Here is a 20,389-nt window from a genome sequence, read left to right on the forward strand (position 1 = left end):
TAACAGGGATGATTAGGTTTTTGCTGAGATCCATGATCAGATTCTGGTGCGGAAGATGAAAATTTGAGAATAAACACAATAGGAGCGTTACTGCTCTGATAACATGTAAGAATTACGAAAGAGTATGAGAAGAATAGAGAATGAGATAGAATGATCAAGAGAGAATGAAAGAGAGAAAGAGAGAGCGGCTAGGTTAGAATAGAGGAGAAGGAGAGATTGTCATTCCTTGAATAATAATAACCTAGTTACAAACTATTTATAGGGATACAATGGAGTCTATATAAGGAAACTACTAGAATGTACATTTATAATTGTAGGAGGAATGGGTTCTTATATCCTAAGAAGAACACGTTCTTATATCATAAGGAGAACACATTCTTCTAACACAAGGAGAACGCGTTCTTAGTGTGTTCATGTTCACACTCCGGCTCCAACTCCAGCTTCGAATCAGCTACTGAACTCATGAGAGAGATCATTTGAGTCGTTAGTGGAACCAACCACTGCGGATCAGAATCAGAGCTAGAGTTGCCCACAGAGATTGCTTGTTTAATGAGTGACATGAATTTTGACTCCGGCTTTGGCTGTGAATCAAAATCCATTGAGGTGACCAGAGAGAATAGTTGAATAACGAATGGTGCCAACTTTGACTTCTTCTCCTACTTCGTATCATTTTCAAGTGATAAGACATACATCAATTGAGAAATGACAAACATGAGCTCCGACTCAGAATCCGTATCTGAATCCATAGAGCTGCCGAAAGAGAGTAAATGAGTGGTATGAGAGATTATGTGAGTAATGAGAGTATATGAAACTTACTGCTCAAGACAATTTCTATATATGCTTGCGGATCTCAAGTGAGAGATTATGATCTATTGAGAGTGTTCCACTCGCATTATTTACATATTACGTGAAGTCAATAATCTAACATTACAATATTACTAACTAATCTAGACTCTATTGTAGACTAACAATTTAGTCTTAAACATGTATTTAATGAGGGATTGGGTTGGCATGTGAAACTGTCAAATTTTATTGAAAAACAATACAAGTATAATATTGCAATATTACAGGTCGTCCGGACGCAAAGTCATTGATAAATGTAAAGATAAAAGTTCTAAATTGCAAATTGCTTTCTATGTAGAGTTTCTATACTAATAAATTAAGCTCAGGTAAGTATTTACGAATGGCTAGGTTAGTTGGCATGTGCAACTTTCTAATTTTATTCCAAAAACAAAACAAAACCACAAGTACAATATTGGAATTTACAGGTCGACTAGACGCAAAGTTAATGGCGAACGTAAATTTAAGAGATTTAACACTACGTACAATATTACAAGTTACTATATTTAGAGTTTTTAGACTAGTCAATTAAGCTCAAATGTTTATTAATGAGGGGTTAGGTTGGCATGTGCAGTGTAACTTTCAAATTTAAAAACAAGACAAAACCAGTACAATTTTGCAATTTGCAGGATACATCTATGTAATAAGATACAAAAATTACAAAAAAGAAGAAGAAGATAAGTCTATTGCAATATTGCAATGTAATAAATTAAGCTCAACTGTGTATTAATGCGCTAAGTTCTTGTAACAAGAATACAAGGTACTTAGATACATCTTTTTTTTTTTAACGTGTTAATCTGTATTATTATACTGGATAGAACTAGTCGTTGAACTTTTTTTCTTCAAATTCTTTATTTATGCAAGTATGATAATCACACTAGTTATAAGAGTCATACACACTTTACTTAAATAAGCTGTAAGTGCCGACGACACTATGCGTCTAGTGGAGGCTTTGAGTTAAGAGGTCAATGAACACTCGTAGAGACACGTGCGATTGCGAAGGACCTTTAGAGTTTTTCTTCATAAATAAGGACTGTTAAAATTTGTTAATTGATTAGAGACGTTTTGGTATTTTGTTTAGTAGCAAGTCATCCGTAATGATGAGCTTGATGTCTCCACATTTTTAGGTCTTTTGTTTATACTATTAGTACTTAATGCTTTACTTTATATTTTCTCGAATAAGTGACAAAGATTATCAGTTTATCGGATAGTCACTCCCTTAGTCCCTTTGTTTATAATACTATAACTCATACTCATGACTTAGAAGAAAAACATTGTTTCCCAAAGATATGCATTTTGTGTATATTCGTCTGAAGCTGGTTTAATGAGTTGGCGAACACCTTACCAAGAAAACGCTAAGTTTAGGGACAAAATACTCGTATGGATTCATGAGTGGAAGGGTAGTTTCAGGTAGTTAGTCGCCAGGAATAATATACTCGATTTCATAGGAATAATATTAGAGGATGATGAACGACTTTTACTTTAAATGTCAATTACCGTTTAAGTCCGCAGGCTGGTCTGCTCCAGCCTGAAAAAACATGGGGTTTAAGTTTAAATATATATGTAATAAAATTGGACTTTTCGGGATCAGCCCATCCAAGTTATAGGATTTTTTGGGCTTAAGCCGATTATGTTGGAACCGGTCCAAAAAAACCTTTAAACAAATATATATATATATATATATATATTGACATTTTTATTTGATTACAATATTTGATTAATAATTTATTGTAAATAAAGTTTAAAACTTTAATTCTAATTTTCACATCTACTTAATAACCTTACTTTATACTTTTAAATTTTTTATCTGTGATATTTTATATGAATTATATATTGTTTTATTTGGTTAAAGTATAAAACTTTTATTTAGTTTTAATATTTTTCTTTTAAATTAAGTTGCTTTTAGTGAATGTAGATGCGTTATTTAAATTTTGATTTATCTGTTTTATAGTGCACTTTTAAATATTTCCTTTCAATACTTATAAGTTTGAATTTTTTATCTGTAAGATAAGCACGAAAAAGCCGAAAAACCTTGTAGCTCTATTAAGACCGAACCCATGCTTTGAAATATAGGCTCAGAAATATTTCGAATCGTACCGAGCTGGACTCAAACATATGCGAACTTTACTGGTTTCGGTCCGGGTTGGGTCGGGCTAGCCTGATTGACACCCCTAAATAAAATAGAGATTACAAACGGGAAAATGATAGGAGAAAGATTTTAGGTAGACATGGTGAAAAACGAGAGAACGTCTTCGAGGACATTCAAAACTATCAGTCATAAACAATGATTCGCTCTAATCAATACACAAGCACTAGATTCTCGTACCATTATACTAGGAGAACTAGGAAAAATGTTGTGTTGACAGACGCGGGTGATAAGAATTTCCAGATAAGGGGGCGTTATCACAGCATTTCTGGCCTATTCATTTTAAAATATTTTAAAATCCTTTTAATATGTTAAATAAGGAAGGGCTGCAATTTCGTTTAGTTTTGGTTATTTTGATAATGATTATCAAAACTAAGGAAAAGAGTAAATTTCAATTCGAACCATTTTTAAATGATATTTATTATCCAAACAACAAAACAATATAGTTTTCAATCTGAACCGTTAATAAAATTCAAATAAACTATATGAACTATTATTAATAATGTTAAAATTAGCATTAATTAATTTAATCATTAGTCAACTGTCAAAAATAATGATGTGACATAATGTAGACGCTAATAGGACATGATTAGGACGTTGATTAAAAATATTATAATTACAAAAATCATCCTTAAAAAAATTAATATTATCTTCTTAACCAAATAATATTATTTGGGTAAAACAATTTTAAAAAATATTTATTTAAATCATGAAATTAATAATTTTATCAATCTATTGTATAATTAATTTCAATGAATATTTCCTAATTAAAGCTCTTAAAAGATATTACATCCTTAATTTTTTTAAACATAATAATATTATTTGGATAAAACAATTACAAAAAAAGTTAGTGAAATTTAATAATATTATTTGGATAAAATGATGATAAATTTCACTAAATTTTTTTTTTCTTAATTATTAAGGTGCTCTCTCTTCTCTCTAAAAATCTTTTAGAGAGAGAGTCCACCGTTTTGATTCCGGCATAGATGGCTTCTATAGCACTTGTGGCTGGCTTTGTCTCCGGCATAGGTGGCTTCCATAGCACATGTGGCTGGCTTTGTCTCCGGTAATATCGACTTTCATAGCGAGATCGGTCGGCTTTGCTTATCACTAGCATCCGGTTAAATTTCGGCTTCTATCCACAACCTTCGGCTACCATAGCGGTGGTTGGTTGGATATCAGTGGCGTTGTTTGGCTCACTCAGTAATCTCAGTTAGTGTTATTTCCGGCATTGGTGGCTCTGGCATGTGTTGGCTTTTTAAGTGATGATGTCTGGTTTTTCTTCCGACAAAGACTGGCTTATAAAGCAGTGTTTGGTCGGCTTTAGTTTTTACTTTTTGATCTTGTTCGATTCTAATCTGCTTCGGGTTTGCTTGACTTTGATTTCTCTTTTTCATTCCTTTGATCTAGATTTGTAATTCTTCATTCGTCCTTTCTTCTAAAGGGTTTATTTTGATCTTTGAGCTTATTGGGTTTTTTTTTTCATTTTAAAAATCAACATTTTAGATGCGGATTGAAGTTTAATTTGGTGTCTTTGGTCTGATTTTGATGAAATTAGAACAATTGTTTGTCTTTCTCACTGCCGACGCTTGTGGAATCGTTTAGGTTGGTTTGATTTCTGGTGTTTCTTATGTTTGCATAATAAAGACATGCTCGATGGATTAATCCTAGCAAAAGTTCCTTGAAGATTAAAAGCTTGATTGAAGATGAAGATGAAAAAGATTTGCATCAAGTGGAGTCATATTCTCATCAAAGCTCAATTGGAATCTCGCCTTTATTTCTCTGGGCGAAGCTTGAGATCTCTAGCAACTTTCCGGCGAATCTGGTCGGAGTTGAAGTTTTCCAGCGTAACAATACTATGCTGGTGTTTGAGACTCCCTTCTCTTCAACTTCCCATGTGTCATCCAAATCGTTTTCTAATGGTCACATGTACTATATGCTGTATATTGCTTTTCCTTCAGTCTAAGATTTCCTTATTTGGGCTTTTAGGTTTTTAGCCTTTTATTTTGGCTTGTAAAAGTTGGCTTTTCTAATAAAACAACACACTTGTGAAAAAAAAAAAGGTCTCTTAATTATTATTAAAATATAAAGACACCCAATTTCAGGGATCTAATTCTAATGGGGTTTTAATTTTGGGAACTCTCTACTTTCCATCAAAAATTCTCAAATACTCCTTTCCTAATATCTAATTTTGTTTAGATTTATTTTAAATCAGAAAATAAGAGAAAGACTTCATACTACTTTTTCTCTCCCAGGCACGACTATCGAAGAAACTATTCTGATTCCTCTTTCCGACGCCGGTGAAGCTTTTGCTTGCCGGCGTCGGGATACTGGTTTCCCCGTTAAGCTCCATTCCATAAATCTCTTTGTTCTCTTCTTTTGGACACCTTTTCAATCATCTCTAGAACCCAAGCTCTCGACGAGATTCGACAACTGTACTCAAATCGGTGACAGAGGACGAAGCCGGTCTCCGGTGACCAACATCCAACCTTACCCTCTTATCAATCTGCTGTCGAAATCGAAGAGAGAAAATCACATATTTTTCAGCTGCGCTATATCTTCAAAACTGAAGCGTTGTTTCATCGCTTCGCCACAATACCCTTGATCTTGCCCTGTATCAACCTTTCCTTAATGGACTGGCTTCATTTGGGCCCAAATGCTTACATATCTTGGCCCACCACAAAAAGATGTGATCCAACTTCTAAGTCTAATTGGCTAAGGTCTGTATCTCTCGCACTCTTGTTAAACCTACTCTCGTTGCTTCATCGATAGAGAGACTTGACTGGCCGAAGACTCCGACAAAGTCCTATATCGATATCATTGAAATGGGTTTACAATTGTCTTTATCGAACCTTGTTGGTCAATTGCAAATCTCGTACTTCATCTATTCATCTATGCTCTGGGCTCTTGGGTATGTTGCATTTAGACTCTAGATATGTCTACAGATGGAAGAGTAACGGCATTATGATCCCGTCTCTAATGAGCGGTGATTACCGAAACCTCTCTATCCTTACCTTTGTGTTTGCTATGATTATTGAATCCAAGCAAGTCTTATCTAACAGCTTTAAGGTTGAGATTCATGATTTTGAAAGTTTGAGAAAGAATGGCATTATGACCCTGTCTCCATGGAGCGGTGTTTACCATAAATCTCTCAGCTTCTTATCCCCAATCTCCACTAACGAAATCACCATTGCAACCTTTCTCCTAGCCGTTGAGCAAATCCAGCTCTCCTTTCTCGGACCGGTGGGAATCTCGGCTCTGGAACCCTTGTCAACGTCACTTAGTCTATTGACTGTGACCATTGCTTCGTCTACCGCTCTGCCAGTGGATGATTCTTCGACTAACCATGTTATCACTTGCACCACTCTGCTTCACAGCTTTGGTCTCCAAGCTCTCATCGATCCTTCGTCGAACTACTATAGCTATCTTTGTGTAGCTTTTGCTTTTACCATTGTATGGTATTTCTATATTGCTTTAAGCCTTACTATCCTTGTATCTTTGTTTTATTTTGAATGAATGAAACNAAAAAAAAAAAAAAAAAAAAAAAAAGAAAGACTTCATAACCCCTAAGAATTTCTAGGATTTACGACTCAACCAATCTAATTGAATCTTCAATTACCCGAATTCATTGTGTTTGGGTTGAATCCATCTCAAACGATTAACAGTTTTTTTTTCTCTGAATTTTTTGGAAATTGTCCTCTTTCACACAATATAAAACCCAACTCATTTTCTTCCTCATTTTCTTCGTCTCAAACGATTAACAGTTTTTTTTTTTTTTTTCTGAATTTTCTGGAAATTGTCCTCTTTCACACAACCAATATAAAATCCAAATTTATATAACTTCATATCAGTTTCTAGTTTCTTCTTTTCGATTGAATTTTGAATTTTCTTTGTTCTCAAAATCGTGTACAACTAAGAATCTATTAGTTTATATTGCAGGATTTATGAGATAATCAATTGTTTTATAGGTTTGTACAAAAAAATCTGAGCAACCTTGGGGACCACATTCGTTTAGATGCGGTATAATTGATGAAAAAGATGAGTAGTCACCGAATCCAATTGATTTTGAAGAAACAAAACTAAGATAATGGGGATTCAACCATATATCTCTTAATTGTGTACAACTATGTATAACTTGATATAACTATGCTGATTTTGTAACTTAGAACTTAAAAGTTTTAGAAACTAAAAGTTACAACTTTAGAGAACTTGGTACAACTTCGTAAAACATGGTACAACTTTGTAAATCTTGGAACAACTTCGTATCTTAGTTGTACGAGTTGTCCTAGTTGTACTAGTTGTACCACCGGTTGTACAAACTCAAACCAAATCTCAAATTCTCATATACTAAATCGAACATATAATTATGGAATATTGGTTTGACAAAAAAAAAATACAATATTGAAACTGAATCCAAAATCGTAGATTTGAAATCGAATATCAAATTATCAAAACCTAATAAGTGGGTAAATAAGGATAAGTTGGAATGAAAACTAAAACTGAAAAAATGATTTTTTTTTATTTTTAGAGAAAATTCGTCAAAATTTGTGGGAAAACGTAGGTCACATGGCGCCGTCATAAACTGCACGTGTACATATGGCGCCGCCAAACATGACATGTGACGCCGTAAAAAAAACACACAGTTGTTCCTAGTTTTAAAGTTGTACCGACATATACATAGTTGTACTTTTTGAGATTTTGTTGTATAATCAGTTATGCTTAGATTTAAACAAAACATTTTTAGTTGGACCCAAGATTTTAATTGTTGTAGGAACATTTCCCATGTTTTTATGCAAAAATATTTGTCGAAAGAGTTTTATTTGTGTTTTACAATGTAATGGGGATAACAATAAGAAAGTCATCTTAAAAATATAAGTTCTTTCTTGTACAAAGGTGTAATTGATGAAGATTATTATATAAATTTTGTTTAACTAATGTAATTTAAGAAGATTTGTTAAATGGTTATATTTAGTAAGTGCATATGAAAATTTATAAATTTCTAACTAATTTCAATTTACAAAACTGCATATGAAGATTTGTTAAATTGGTCGTAGTTGTACCATTACAATTATTAGTTGTACTAAGTTGTACAAAACGAATGGAATCAAAGATTAAATAAAACTTATGTTTTTCCTGAAAAATAAAAATGAAAATTAAACTAGCATATAATGACTTGTAAAAGAAGTACCGGTTGTACAAATTGTCTTTTTCTTAAGAATAATAGTTGTACCAGTTATACGATTATACCACTTGTAATCGTTATACTCAGTTTTTCTAGTTATGCTTAATCTGCAAATTGATTCACGGACCAAAAACACTAGTCTATCTATAACTCACTAGGAATCAACCACTACTGTCCATTAAAGTGTCTTAATCAACCCAGAAAACATGTTACCCACCCAATTTCCATTAATTTCTAATACTAGTAGTAGTATCTAATCTAATTGAAATATGAGAATTTTAAATAAAACATCGAATTTCTTAATGATTTAATGGATTAAGACGTTAGAAATGGATCTAATCTGTAGATTAAAGCATATATTTCAATGGTGGAAAAACGGCTGAATTTGTCATGGACAAGGTGAACATCACGGGAAGAAGAAGAACGTGGGATAGGTGCTTGATTTTTCTTTTTTTTGATGATGATGATGATGATGGGTAACGTGGAATTTCTTGATTGGTTGAATATTTCCCTTCTCATTGGTCGAATTTGTTTTTTTTTTTTTTTAAATTAATCAGTTCCATTAAAATTCGGTTTGGTAAGGGTAAGTTTGAGGATTGAAAATGTCATTAAGAGTAGAGGAGTATAGCAGATCAAAGGAGAGTGTTCAGAATGATTTGTGGAGAGAGTAGAGAGCTCCTGAGAATTTAACTCTTCTAATCTCAGAACGAGGATGGTCACATTTCAGTACTCTCTCTTTTAGGGTTTCGAATTGCTGTCAGTAACAAAGAAGACGTTCATCTTCTCCGGTGAATGTGAAATTCCGGTGGGGTTTCAGCTAATTGCTTTCTTTCTGTGAAATGATTTCTCCTTACATGTTTCAGCGGCTTCCTTTGCTTCTCTTTTCGATTTGTGGGTTTTGTATTTCATCTGGTTTTGCTCTGACCTTGCATCGTTGTTTGTGGGTTATTTGTATACTTCTTCAGAACAATCAACAAATATTTAGAATTTCACACTCATTGCTGTCTTTTTCCTTTTGGCTATTTTCAGGCTTTCCTGTTTTTTTTTTGGTTTTGCGTTCTGTTCTTGGCACCTAAATCTGTAGAAGCTGAAAACTAGAATGGATAGATTAAGTCAGTTGCCTGAAGCGTTACTCTTGAGAATTATGTCTTTACTGCCTGCGAAAGATGTCGTGGCGACAATGGTTTTGTCGAAACAGTGGCAGCTTCTTTGGATGTTGGTGCCAAAGCTTGTGTATGATGATAGCTATCAAGATATTGAGTATGGAAGGTTTTCACGGTTTGTAGACAGGTCATTGACTCTTCACGAGGCACCAGTTCTAGATACTTTGCATTTAAAACTCGGTAAAACCTCATGTGGTAGTGGAGACATTCGAGTGTGGATTAAAGCAGTAGATAAGCGTTGTTTGCGCGAGCTGATTGTTGAGTTTGATAGTAATAATTCTTCAGTGGTACTTCCGGTGAGCTTGTATACCTGTTGTAGAATGCTTGTGACTCTGAAGCTAAATAACGCGGTTCTTGTGGATGTTACATCCTCGTTTTCGTTTCCATCCCTAAAGAATTTGAGTCTAGTATCCATGAAGTATCCAGGTGATGAGCTGATCAAGACGTTTCTATCAAGTTGTCCTGTTCTTGAAGACTTGGTTGTGAAACGATGCCTAGATGACAATGTGACTATTTTCAATGTTAGAGTGTCTTCTTTAAAGTTTTTAGTATTGCACAATAAAGGAGATCCCGATTCCGGGTTTGTGATAGATACTCCTTCTTTGGAGTGCTTGGACATTTTTGATAATAGCGGTGAGTTTTGTGTTATTGAGAATGATATGACTAAGATTGTGAAGGCAGATGTTTGCTTTGATAATGCCAATGCTCAGCAGCTCTTGGGGTCAATTTCTTCAGTCAAGCGTCTCTATTTATGTGTACCATTCTCAAAGGTAATATGATTTTAAACTACAAGTTACGCTGTTTACTTGTTTCTATTCTTGTGTTATCAAATTACGTATTTTCTCTTTGCAGGATGCTTACCCTGTTGGTAGTGTCTTCCACTGTCTTGTAAGTTTAACGCTATGCACATGTGAGACAGAGTGGCTAAATCTACTTATGTGTATGCTCAGAGATTCCCCTAAATTACGAGCTCTCAAACTTATTCAGGTGATCTAAACCTGAATTATTCAGTTTCTTTGATGATCAGCATTTATTATTTCAGTACAATAGCAGTATGGTGACACTTTACTTCTATCTCAGGATCATTCCTTTCGTTCTGAATCACGGCCGTGCTGGAATGAACCGAGTGCAGTTCCTGAATGTCTGTTGACAAGTCTTGAAACTCTCGAATGGGTAAAATATGAAGGAAAAGAAGAAGAGAAAGAACTAGCGGCATTCATCTTGAGAAATGGAAATTGTTTAAAGAGGGTAACTATCTCCTCTAAATCCACTGACCTCAAGGAAAAATATGAGATTCTCAAGGAGTTATCATTGTTGTCTAGGCGTTCACCTACATGTCAGATTGCATTCAACTGAAGTTTAGTCAAGTCCTGTTCATTAGTCAAGTTGGTTTTGTGTTTGATCTGAATCTTGTAGATGTTAGAAGCGCTTAGTACTTGGTGTTTTCTCTTCTTAAAGAAACTCATGTTGCTCAAGTTTTAATCTTCTGACGTTAGATTGTGTTTTCTCATGTTCTTAAAACCCTTTTTGAGTTCTTATCTTTTTAGCTCTGCTTCTCTCTGCATATTTCTTCGACAATGCGAAGAATGACGCTTTTTAATAATTTAATCCTCATTATAATAATGTTACTTAAACTTGTTGTCAAATTCTTCAAAAGGTTCGAATCAGGCAAATATGGTAATCACAATATGTTGGATATGGGCTACGCCCAACATGCCACTCGGCCCAACGAGATTCGTTAGTTGTATTCTCGGCCCGACAAGATTGGAAGCAAGTCACTAATTCCCGCAAAAGGGCAATCTCGGGAATTTACGATGGAAACCCTAGACTCCTTCTAGGTCAACAGTCTCCTATAAAAGGAGAAAGCATTTATTGGGATCATCATCCTGATCCGCGGACAATCCCCACAGAGCAATACTTTGCATCGAAAACTCCTATTATCTCTCGTATAATTCGTTCTTGTTTTCAGTTCGTCATTGTAAGCTTACTAGTTCGTCTGTGAACTAACAAGCTCTAATTCGACTTATTTAAGTGATGATCTCACGTTTTCCCCGATTAATAAAGAACTTGCTCACTCTTTCCCACTAAATCTTATTTGTTTAAACTGTGCAATCCCCGGTACAAACACAATAGTTGAAATAGAAAGCTTTCAAACTCAAAAGCAATGAACTATATATAAGTACAGTATCATGCATCCTAAGTACAGTATCGGTTCCCTTGTTATAACTTTGGTATTATACTAAACCTAGTCGTTGAAATTTGTTTTCAAGTTCTTCGAAGGGGTCGAATTAAAGTATGATAATCACACTAGTTAAGAATTTGAGATAGAGCCATATACAGTATCTACTTACCAAAATGAGCTGGAAGTGCTGACGACACTATGCGTCAAGTGGAGGATTTAAGTTAGGAGGTCAATGAACAAACACACGTGCGAAGGACCTTTAGAGTTTTTTTTTTCATAAATAAGGAAGGACTATTAAAAAGTTGTTAATGAATACAGACATTTTTTGGTCTTTCGTTTAGTAAAGTAATCCGTAATGATGAGCTTGATTGCCTCTGGGTCTTTGTTTACCTATTATAGTAGTACACTTACTAATGCTTTACTTTATATTATCTCGAACAAGTGACAAAATTATCATATACTCCCTTTGTTAATAATACAAATAATAATATGCTCAATTTGACGTGTCAAAAACAAGCCTTTCAGCCATCTCTACGATGTTTCGTAGTGTTCTTGAACAAGTCTTTTGTAAGTTGTAACCCTTTTTTTTTTTGTTTAGGAGAAAGAATCACATCTTCACTTTTGATTTTTTTTTGTTGACTTGTCCTTTTAAAAATGTGCACTTTCTCAATTGCTTCAATGGACAATATTAATGATGTGACCCCCATCTACTTGTATAGCCCGCCGAAAAGAACCCAAAATACGAATGGTCTACTTGTTCCTTTCTCTTTTCTTTTTAGTAATTTTGTTACAATTAGTGATGGCTCGTGGAATCCTAAAAGTGGCATGAAAATTTCTAAGAAACACAAGTGGCATTAAGAATCAGAGACGTATGAGATTCTATAGAAATTTGTGTTTGTTTTTTTTCGATAAAAGTTGTTCAATTTTTTTTTTACATTGTATCATTATTTCTATATTCTTCTTTCCTATAAATGGTATTTAAGAAAGAAAGAAAAGTTCAGCATGCAATCTTTAAGAAAATTAAAACAAAATTTAACAAAATTACCATGTTGTGAGATATACAAGAATCTTTTTTTTATCAATATCAAATATGTATGAATATCCCATTAAATTTAAATTCAGTAACACCATTTGTATACAATTTCCAAGTTAAGATTTACTAAAATGTATTTTTACGAATATTTTTTAAAAAATTCCAGAAGAAATAAGAAAGAAAGGGAAAAAAAACCCTAAAAAATAGAAAACAATTTCTCCTTTTTGACTCCTTTAATAATAATATAGTCCCTACCTGACACGTAAGCTGAAAGCTACAAGTAGAGACGATTTAGCCATCAAACAAAAACGACACCGTTATTTAACAATATTTTTATTTATTGAATTTTTGTTTTGTGCAACAAAAAAGAAATTGAAAAATTCCAAAAATCGAGAAAGAGAGAAGACCATCATCGCCGCACCGCTTGAGTCACTCCCCTCCCCGGCCCGGAGAAGAACCAAATTCACCATTAGCTTCATCTCCCTCTTCGGTTCTCTCACTCCAAATTTTGAAACCCTAAAATCCTATTCTCCTTCGATTAGTTCACGTCTCTATCGGAACTTTTAACGGCGAGGAGTCTGACGTATTCAGGTGTTTCCGACGTATTATTTTGTTTACAATATGACGTCGTTGGCTCTGACTACTCCTCCCGCCGTTAAGATTCCGTCGTATATGTCCTCGTCGTCTTCGTCTCTCTTCTCTCGTTCCTCGATTTTATTCAGGAACACTGAGTCTCGCTCCCGAATCTGCGTTTCTTCTGGTTACGCGGTGACTGGTTTTTTATTTTCTCTCCCGTTAATATATGAATTCGATATTCACGTTACGTTTCTTGTATCTGTTTTGAATTATTTTGATATTTTTTTTGAAAATTGAAATAGTGGTTGGTTGAATCTAATATGCTTTTGATCTGTGAGATATTGTGGATTGAGTTGAGTTAGCAGTGAGTTTTATTGGCATAATTACGTGAGAATCTGTGTGTTGAACGCTTCATGAGGAGTTTTTATTTAGCTTTCACTCTGTTCATGTATGTGACTCTGGAATTTTGTAATTAGTGTGTTGAATGCTGCATGAATGTGACTGTGGGGATTGGAAACTGTATATGAATGTTTTGGTTAAGTTTGTGTTTGTAGAGAGAAGAGACTATGAGGTGGTTGAGAATTTGGTTTTCATAATTCCTTTGTTTTTTATTAGAAATGCAATTTGCCCAAGGCGCTGAATGTTGGAAACGGGAATGCTCGTGCTCCGATCATCAATGAGACGACAATTCCAAAGTTCTTTGATTCTTCTCGGTTGGAGAAATCAGTCAGTAGAAACAATACAAAGCTCAAGTTGTTCTCTGGTACTGCTAATCCAGTTCTTTCTCAGGTAGTTTTTTTTTTTTTTGTCAGTCTTTTTAATCAAGTTGTCTTTTGGTGAAGTATTTATTTGCTGAATCTCTGGAAATTTGTGAAGGAAATTGCTTGGTATATGGGTCTGGAACTTGGGAAGGTTAGCATAAAGAGATTTGCTGATGGAGAGATCTACGTTCAGCTGAAAGAGAGTGTTAGAGGTTGTGATGTCTTCTTGGTGCAACCTACTTGTACTCCGACTAATGAGAATCTCATGGAGCTATTGATCATGGTGGATGCTTGCCGAAGAGCATCAGCTAAGAAAGTAACTGCTGTGATTCCGTATTTTGGATACGCAAGAGCTGATAGAAAGGTAGGTTCTTTTTTTGTGATATTCTGTTCAGGTTTTATTCGTCATCATAATTGGTAAATGCAGTAATATGTCTAGAAATTTCATCTTGTGTATTGTATTGATGCTTCCAGACACAAGGGCGTGAATCTATTGCTGCCAAACTGGTTGCAAACCTTATCACCGAAGCCGGTGCAGATCGGGTTCTTGCATGTGATCTTCATTCAGGACAGTCCATGGGTTATTTTGACATACCTGTGGATCATGTGTATTGCCAGGTACCTCATATTTCACAAGTTTGGTTTTTTGAGAGAGAAGCGTCTTCCTTTTTATGCAACCTTTGAAATCTTACCCAAATTCTGTGACTATTTCAGCCTGTGATACTTGATTACCTTGCTAGCAAGTCAATTTCCTCAGAGGATTTGGTAGTGGTATCTCCTGATGTTGGTGGAGTAGCCAGGGCACGTGCATTTGCTAAGAAATTATCTGATGCGCCACTCGCCATTGTCGATAAAAGGCGTCATGGTCACAATGTTGCTGAAGTAATATTTTTAATTTACCTTGTCTTTTTCTTTTCTAAATTACTCCGTTTCTAACCTTCAAGCAAGTTCCTCACATGTGTTAATAATACTCTTCCCCACAGGTCATGAACTTAATCGGTGATGTTAAAGGGAAAGTGGCAGTTATGGTGGATGACATGATTGATACTGCTGGTTAGTTAAAAACTTTGTGAAACTCTCAGTTTCTATATGAATATGTTTGTTACCAACAAAAGAGTCCAACAACAATCTCTAAAAAGTAGTTTTCATATGCAGGCTTAATTCCATAGTCGAGATATTGCAATACAGAGAAGATTTCATTATTTGCAGACCAAAAACATCATAGCTAACAACCATTTTTATTATTTGCAGGAACCATTGTGAAAGGAGCAGCTCTTTTACATGAGGAGGGTGCACGTGAGGTTTATGCTTGCTGCACGCACGCGGTTTTCAGGTTTTGATCCATATTAGCTCGATTTCATCACACTTGTTCTCCTTTTTTTCTAGATAAACATTTGATGAGAGACTATTTGCTTGAATGAATCAAATCTGACAGTCCCCCTGCGATAGAGCGGTTATCAAGCGGTTTGCTGCAAGAAGTGATAGTGACGAACACATTACCGGTAGCGGAGAAGAATTACTTCCCGCAGTTAACGATTTTATCGGTGGCTAATCTTCTGGGTGAGACCATTTGGCGTGTCCATGATGATAGCTCCGTTAGTAGCATTTTCCTTTGATACTAGTTTTTGATGTTCGGTTTAGGATCGGTTTACCCAAACTCTTTTTTTGTTCTACGTCTTCTTCTTCTTCACAGTTTCTAACCATGTTTTGGCAGTTTTGCATCTCTTTCTGACCCAAACATCATCAGTTGTCTGAGTTCTGCCTTTTCTTCTTTTTAGTTTAGAGTTGTGATCAATAATATTTTAAAAAAAAATCATACTTCGAATAATTATTCAAAACAATTACACCTGTGTAAACATAATTATTTCTCATGATGATTTATTGACAAATTTCTATAGTAATTTTCACAATTGATGTATATAATTACAAATTTTATATATAAATAGTCAAAACATTTTTAGTAAAAAATTTAGGTTTGCTTATTCATTTTGTTTTGTGAAGGCTGCAAATAAAATTGTCATATCTGAGACGAGCAAACATTAAAAAGCTGCGTCTATCTTATTTTCATCATCTAGAGATGGGAAGAAAATAAAGTAAAAGGAGATATAGCAAGCGTTGAGCGGTGGAGAGTTCCAAGTCTGGGTCTCACTTCTTCTTTAGATGCTTCACAACCAGAATTGCAAGACAAAGATGGATGAACATTGTCATCTTTTCACCACTTTCAACAGATTCAGCCTTGAATGTATCAATTATATATTTTAGAACCAATCTATATCTGCCCGTACAACAGACTTCAGACACCCTGTCCGTATCTTGAGAGTCCCCAAGCCTACCTTCTCGATCCATTTCTGCAGGAACAAAATCATCAGTAAAGGTCTCTTGGTCTGGTGCAATACTACGTACACAGCAGGAGGCATGACACACAACTGATCACTATATAGTACCACTAACCTTAAAAAGGCCCAAAATTTTGGCCCATCAGATGTTAACTCATTTATTTAGTGGGAAAATTAGAACGGATTATTGGTTAAATAAAACTAGTCAGAAGATTAGGGTTTTCTTTTAAACCCCTTGTCTTTGCATATAAATAGTCTTTACATCGCCGCTTGAAATAGAAAAGTGTTTCTTCTTCTTCTTCTTCTTCTTCTGCTCTCCTCTGGTCCCTCTCTAGATTCATTAGTTTAATGTCTATTCATTCGTTTTCAATTTTCGTCGTAGTATAGCTGTGGTGAATAAAACCGTGTGCCAGAGATGAAGTTAAATTCTTCATCGCTGACGGCAAACACAACCCTCTAAGAAGTTCTGAGCTTTTTTTATAACAATTTTTGATTTTATTGGGGAGGTCGAAGTGATGATAAAGAATTCACAGTCTGTCAATAATGAAACAAATGGGTAATTTGCGACTGATTATTACATTGATGTGAATTTTTCACCTTGGAGAACTGATGTCCCAATCTCTCTCATCTTCTAGATTTTGTTATTTTATGAATTAGGCCATGAATGTTTACAGTTTTTGAATTATAGTTTCTAGTTTTTAGATTTTAGATTTTGGTTTGTGGTTTTTAGATTTTGTGTTAAAAATTTATTAAAAAAATGAAAAATAGAAAAAAGAATTCAATTCACGCTTAAAAATGAAAAACTAGTAAAACATAGATTTTGTTTTTTCTTTAAAAATTACCAAAAACCAACAAAATCTGTATTCTCTAATTTTTAGGAAATACAATTTTTACGGCTTTAAAATAGATAGTTGAAAAATCTAAAACCAAAAATACTTAAAAAATTTAAAGCCTTTCAAGGCCTTAATTAGTTAGGGCGGGTTTGATTAGTTTTTGAAAATTAGAAAAGAAAAGCCAATTAGCAGAGCAAGGGCGTCTAGTTAAAATGGCGTGAATTGCCTTGAAGGTTGGCGATAACAAGTCTAATTGCGATTCTCCGTGCCTATCAAACTTCGTTTTTTGGTATTGATAATGGCGTCGAACAAGTCGCTACACTTCTTTTTTCCTTCTAAGACTTTTTTTTGTTTCACAATCTTTAGATTTTTAAATTGACGATCAAAGAATCCGGTTAGGAGATTCGGTTACGTGAACCATTAATTTCAGATCACAATTTACTTGAATACATACTTAACCCAAAAAGGCTCCTACAAAATGCTATCAGCTGGGATTTTTGGAACGAGAATTGTCGAAGCTGGTTATGTTGGAGCCAAATAAATTGGAATTAATTTATTAGACAAATAGTGTTTTGGTTGAATTAAATTGCAATCAAGATAAAAGCACAATTAAACCAAAATCGACGTATTTGGACCCAAAAACAAAAAAACCAAAATCGACGTATTTGGACCAGTTTAGACCAACGGTTATTTGGTTAAATTGCAACCAAGTTGAGCACATTTTTGTAAACCGTGAATAGCATCAATACTGACCCGGCTCGTCAATGAATTTCAAATGATCACAACATGCCATGTAACTTTTGAAAGTACTCTACCTTTGAAGTGAAGGCTAGCCATTCTTTCATTCCTTCATTCCTTTGCTAATGTGTAATAGAAATATTGTTGTTCATTTAATAAAACTTTCATTCAAATATTATTGAATGGGATCATAATTATGACAATGTAATAATATGTTTGAAATAATATTTCCTACATAAAAATAAATTTCCGGTTTCAATGTTTCTTCTTTAGTCTCTCTCTACTCTAATTGACATATAAATACAATAAAACTAGAATGCGTTTCTCTTTAGGTGATGACATCTCAATATTTGGGAGAAACCTGGAGCTAACAAATCATTTAAAACAGGTGACCAATCAAAATATAAAAATTAATACAATTCAGCATATTTATCTAATAATAAAATTTTCTTTTTTTTCCTCTATTCCACGTGTACATATGTGAAACATAATATAACTTAAAAGCTCTCCAACGATTAAACAGTTTTGTTTTTATATAAAGCTTGAAGAAAATTGTTAATCAAGTTATTTCTCGATTTTATGCAAGAGTTATGTTGGATGATAGCAATTCAAAATTCTCCAAAAAAGATAGAAAAATAAATCTGTGAGTAAATTTCTACAGAATTATCAATTGGATTGTAAATTTGTAATTTTTCTAACTACAAGGTTACGTATCAGATAAAGAAATATTGTTGTGCAAATAATATAAAGAAAAATGGTTCCACCGATGATGCTGCTTTCAAGCAAGACACATATATCCCTTAATTATATTGTTTGTTTTTCTGTGTGAGAAATTGGCTAAAACAAATTTCTAAATTCGTTACGAACTTTTTATTTCATAAATATTATATATAGAATCGGAGGAAAACTCTAATTTTGATTTTGGAAAAAACCTTTGTTGTGTTTTGGTTGATCAACTCCAATAATCTGAAAATTTTCTTAAGTATATTCAGCTCAGCAAATTACGTTTGAGGCTATCACCTTAGAAATACTATGATAGTATGAACTATGTGATTTTTGTTTCCATCTTATGTGTATACATACTTATATGGTTATGTGTATATATACTTATATGGTTTCTTCTACATGTCTTTGATTTGATTTGATGGTTTTAGAACTTTTGATGAGTTAAGGGAAGTTGATATTTTCTTCATTAAAGGACACAAAGTTCTTTAAACATATTGGTTACTTATTATTTGTAATCTAACATCATTTTAGCAGTTTATTTTATTATAAATAACAATCCGCACTATGTGCAAAGTAAAATAATTTTACTGTAATTTATATATACAAAATCTGTAATATTTATATGTAAAATTATTATTTGGGATCTAAATTTTATTTGTGTAGTATATACTTTTCAGTTTTATTTGAATATATAAAAGTTTTGTATAATAATTAAGATTTAATATATGAAAATTATTATAATTTGAATTTTATATTATATCACCATATGAATAAAGAGTTCTTAAAATTTTATGAAAATGTAAATAAGTGATACAATTAAGTTATAAAGAAAATAAAAGAATTAATTTTTAGGTGTAAGTGATACAATTAAGTTATAAAGAAAATTAAAAAAAAAAATAAATTTTGGGTGTCATTTTAAAAAAAAATACGATGGTATGTAAATAGAAATACTAATGAAAAATTGAGGACAAATAAAGAAATCATTTCTCGAGCTTTGTAAGCGCAACACATCAGTATTTTTTTGTTTCTAAAGTAATCTCTCAATCGTGATTGGAGGATAAACTCTCTTTGTGAAGCATACATAAACTAGAGTGAATCAGTTACGTAGTATAAAAAAAAAACATATCCTTTTCACAGTGATGATTGTAGTGTTTGAATTTTGGCGTGTGATAACAAAGGTTCGTTGTCTCTTAAGATTTACATATAAGAACTGAAACGACCGGACTCGTTTTTTTGTAATAATAATAATATAATTAAATATCCCATAATATTTAATTACAACCCAAACAATAAATCAACAACAATTCAACATGCACAGCAGAATACAAACCAAACCAATTCTAAATTAATATAAATATCATATCAATTATAACCAATTAATAATCATCAACCTAGCATACTTCTAACAAGGTTCCAACAACAAAATAACATAAACAATAATACAACCGAGATCCTAGATCATCCTCCTCCTCATCGTCATGATTCCACGCTACACATTACCTGCACCACAAACACAATGAGATGCGTGAGTATTACCAGAAATACCCAGTGAGAAGATCCTCCCATCTACGAGCTATACACACAAGCAAATCAAAAGTACAAACACAAATAAAACATAACAAACCAGCCATTAAACTGAACACTCAATAACACATTCACCACACCTACACATTATCACCCAAAACAAGTTATACAACCCAATCGCTTAGATAAGCTCATGGTCACGCACTCACCTTAACAAGTGATTCACGAAAATAACGACAACCAAAAGAGAGGCTCTCCAATATCCAAGAACTACCAAACTCGCTCCTACAACCAATCACAAAAATAAACAAACATTGAAAAAAAACTGCCAGAAAAATCAGAAAAGAAT

At 33.6% G+C, this 20,389-nt stretch overlaps 2 protein-coding genes across 2 annotated transcripts; both read left to right on the top strand.

The window, feature by feature from the left end:
• Positions 9,268-10,869, top strand: LOC104741837 (probable FBD-associated F-box protein At1g32375). Its single transcript, XM_010462758.2, has 3 exons — positions 9,268-10,101; positions 10,184-10,318; positions 10,412-10,869. Exons 1-3 carry the CDS (start codon positions 9,268-9,270, stop codon positions 10,685-10,687), a joined length of 1,245 nt encoding a protein of 414 aa, XP_010461060.1. The 3' UTR covers positions 10,688-10,869.
• Positions 12,915-15,650, top strand: LOC104741838 (ribose-phosphate pyrophosphokinase 2, chloroplastic). The gene is made up of 8 exons (XM_010462761.2): positions 12,915-13,314; positions 13,738-13,911; positions 13,999-14,247; positions 14,358-14,501; positions 14,598-14,765; positions 14,867-14,936; positions 15,135-15,216; positions 15,319-15,650. The coding sequence occupies exons 1-8, from the start codon at positions 13,168-13,170 to the stop codon at positions 15,497-15,499; spliced, it is 1,215 nt and encodes a 404-aa protein (XP_010461063.1). The 5' UTR covers positions 12,915-13,167; the 3' UTR covers positions 15,500-15,650.

The sequence above is a fragment of the Camelina sativa genome, chromosome 14 (assembly GCF_000633955.1).
Source record: "Camelina sativa cultivar DH55 chromosome 14, Cs, whole genome shotgun sequence".
Lineage (NCBI taxonomy): Eukaryota > Viridiplantae > Streptophyta > Magnoliopsida > Brassicales > Brassicaceae > Camelina > Camelina sativa.

Coding starts and splice junctions, on each gene's coding strand:
- LOC104741837 (XM_010462758.2), top strand. CDS start 9,268: ATGGATAGATTAAGTCAGTTGCCTGAAGCGTTACTCTTGAGAATTATG. Junction 10,102..10,183: donor TATGTGTACCATTCTCAAAG/GTAATATGATTT, acceptor TTCTCTTTGCAG/GATGCTTACCCTGTTGGTAG. Junction 10,319..10,411: donor GAGCTCTCAAACTTATTCAG/GTGATCTAAACC, acceptor CTTCTATCTCAG/GATCATTCCTTTCGTTCTGA.
- LOC104741838 (XM_010462761.2), top strand. CDS start 13,168: ATGACGTCGTTGGCTCTGACTACTCCTCCCGCCGTTAAGATTCCGTCG. Junction 13,315..13,737: donor GCGTTTCTTCTGGTTACGCG/GTGACTGGTTTT, acceptor GTTTTTTATTAG/AAATGCAATTTGCCCAAGGC. Junction 14,766..14,866: donor ATGGTCACAATGTTGCTGAA/GTAATATTTTTA, acceptor TCTTCCCCACAG/GTCATGAACTTAATCGGTGA.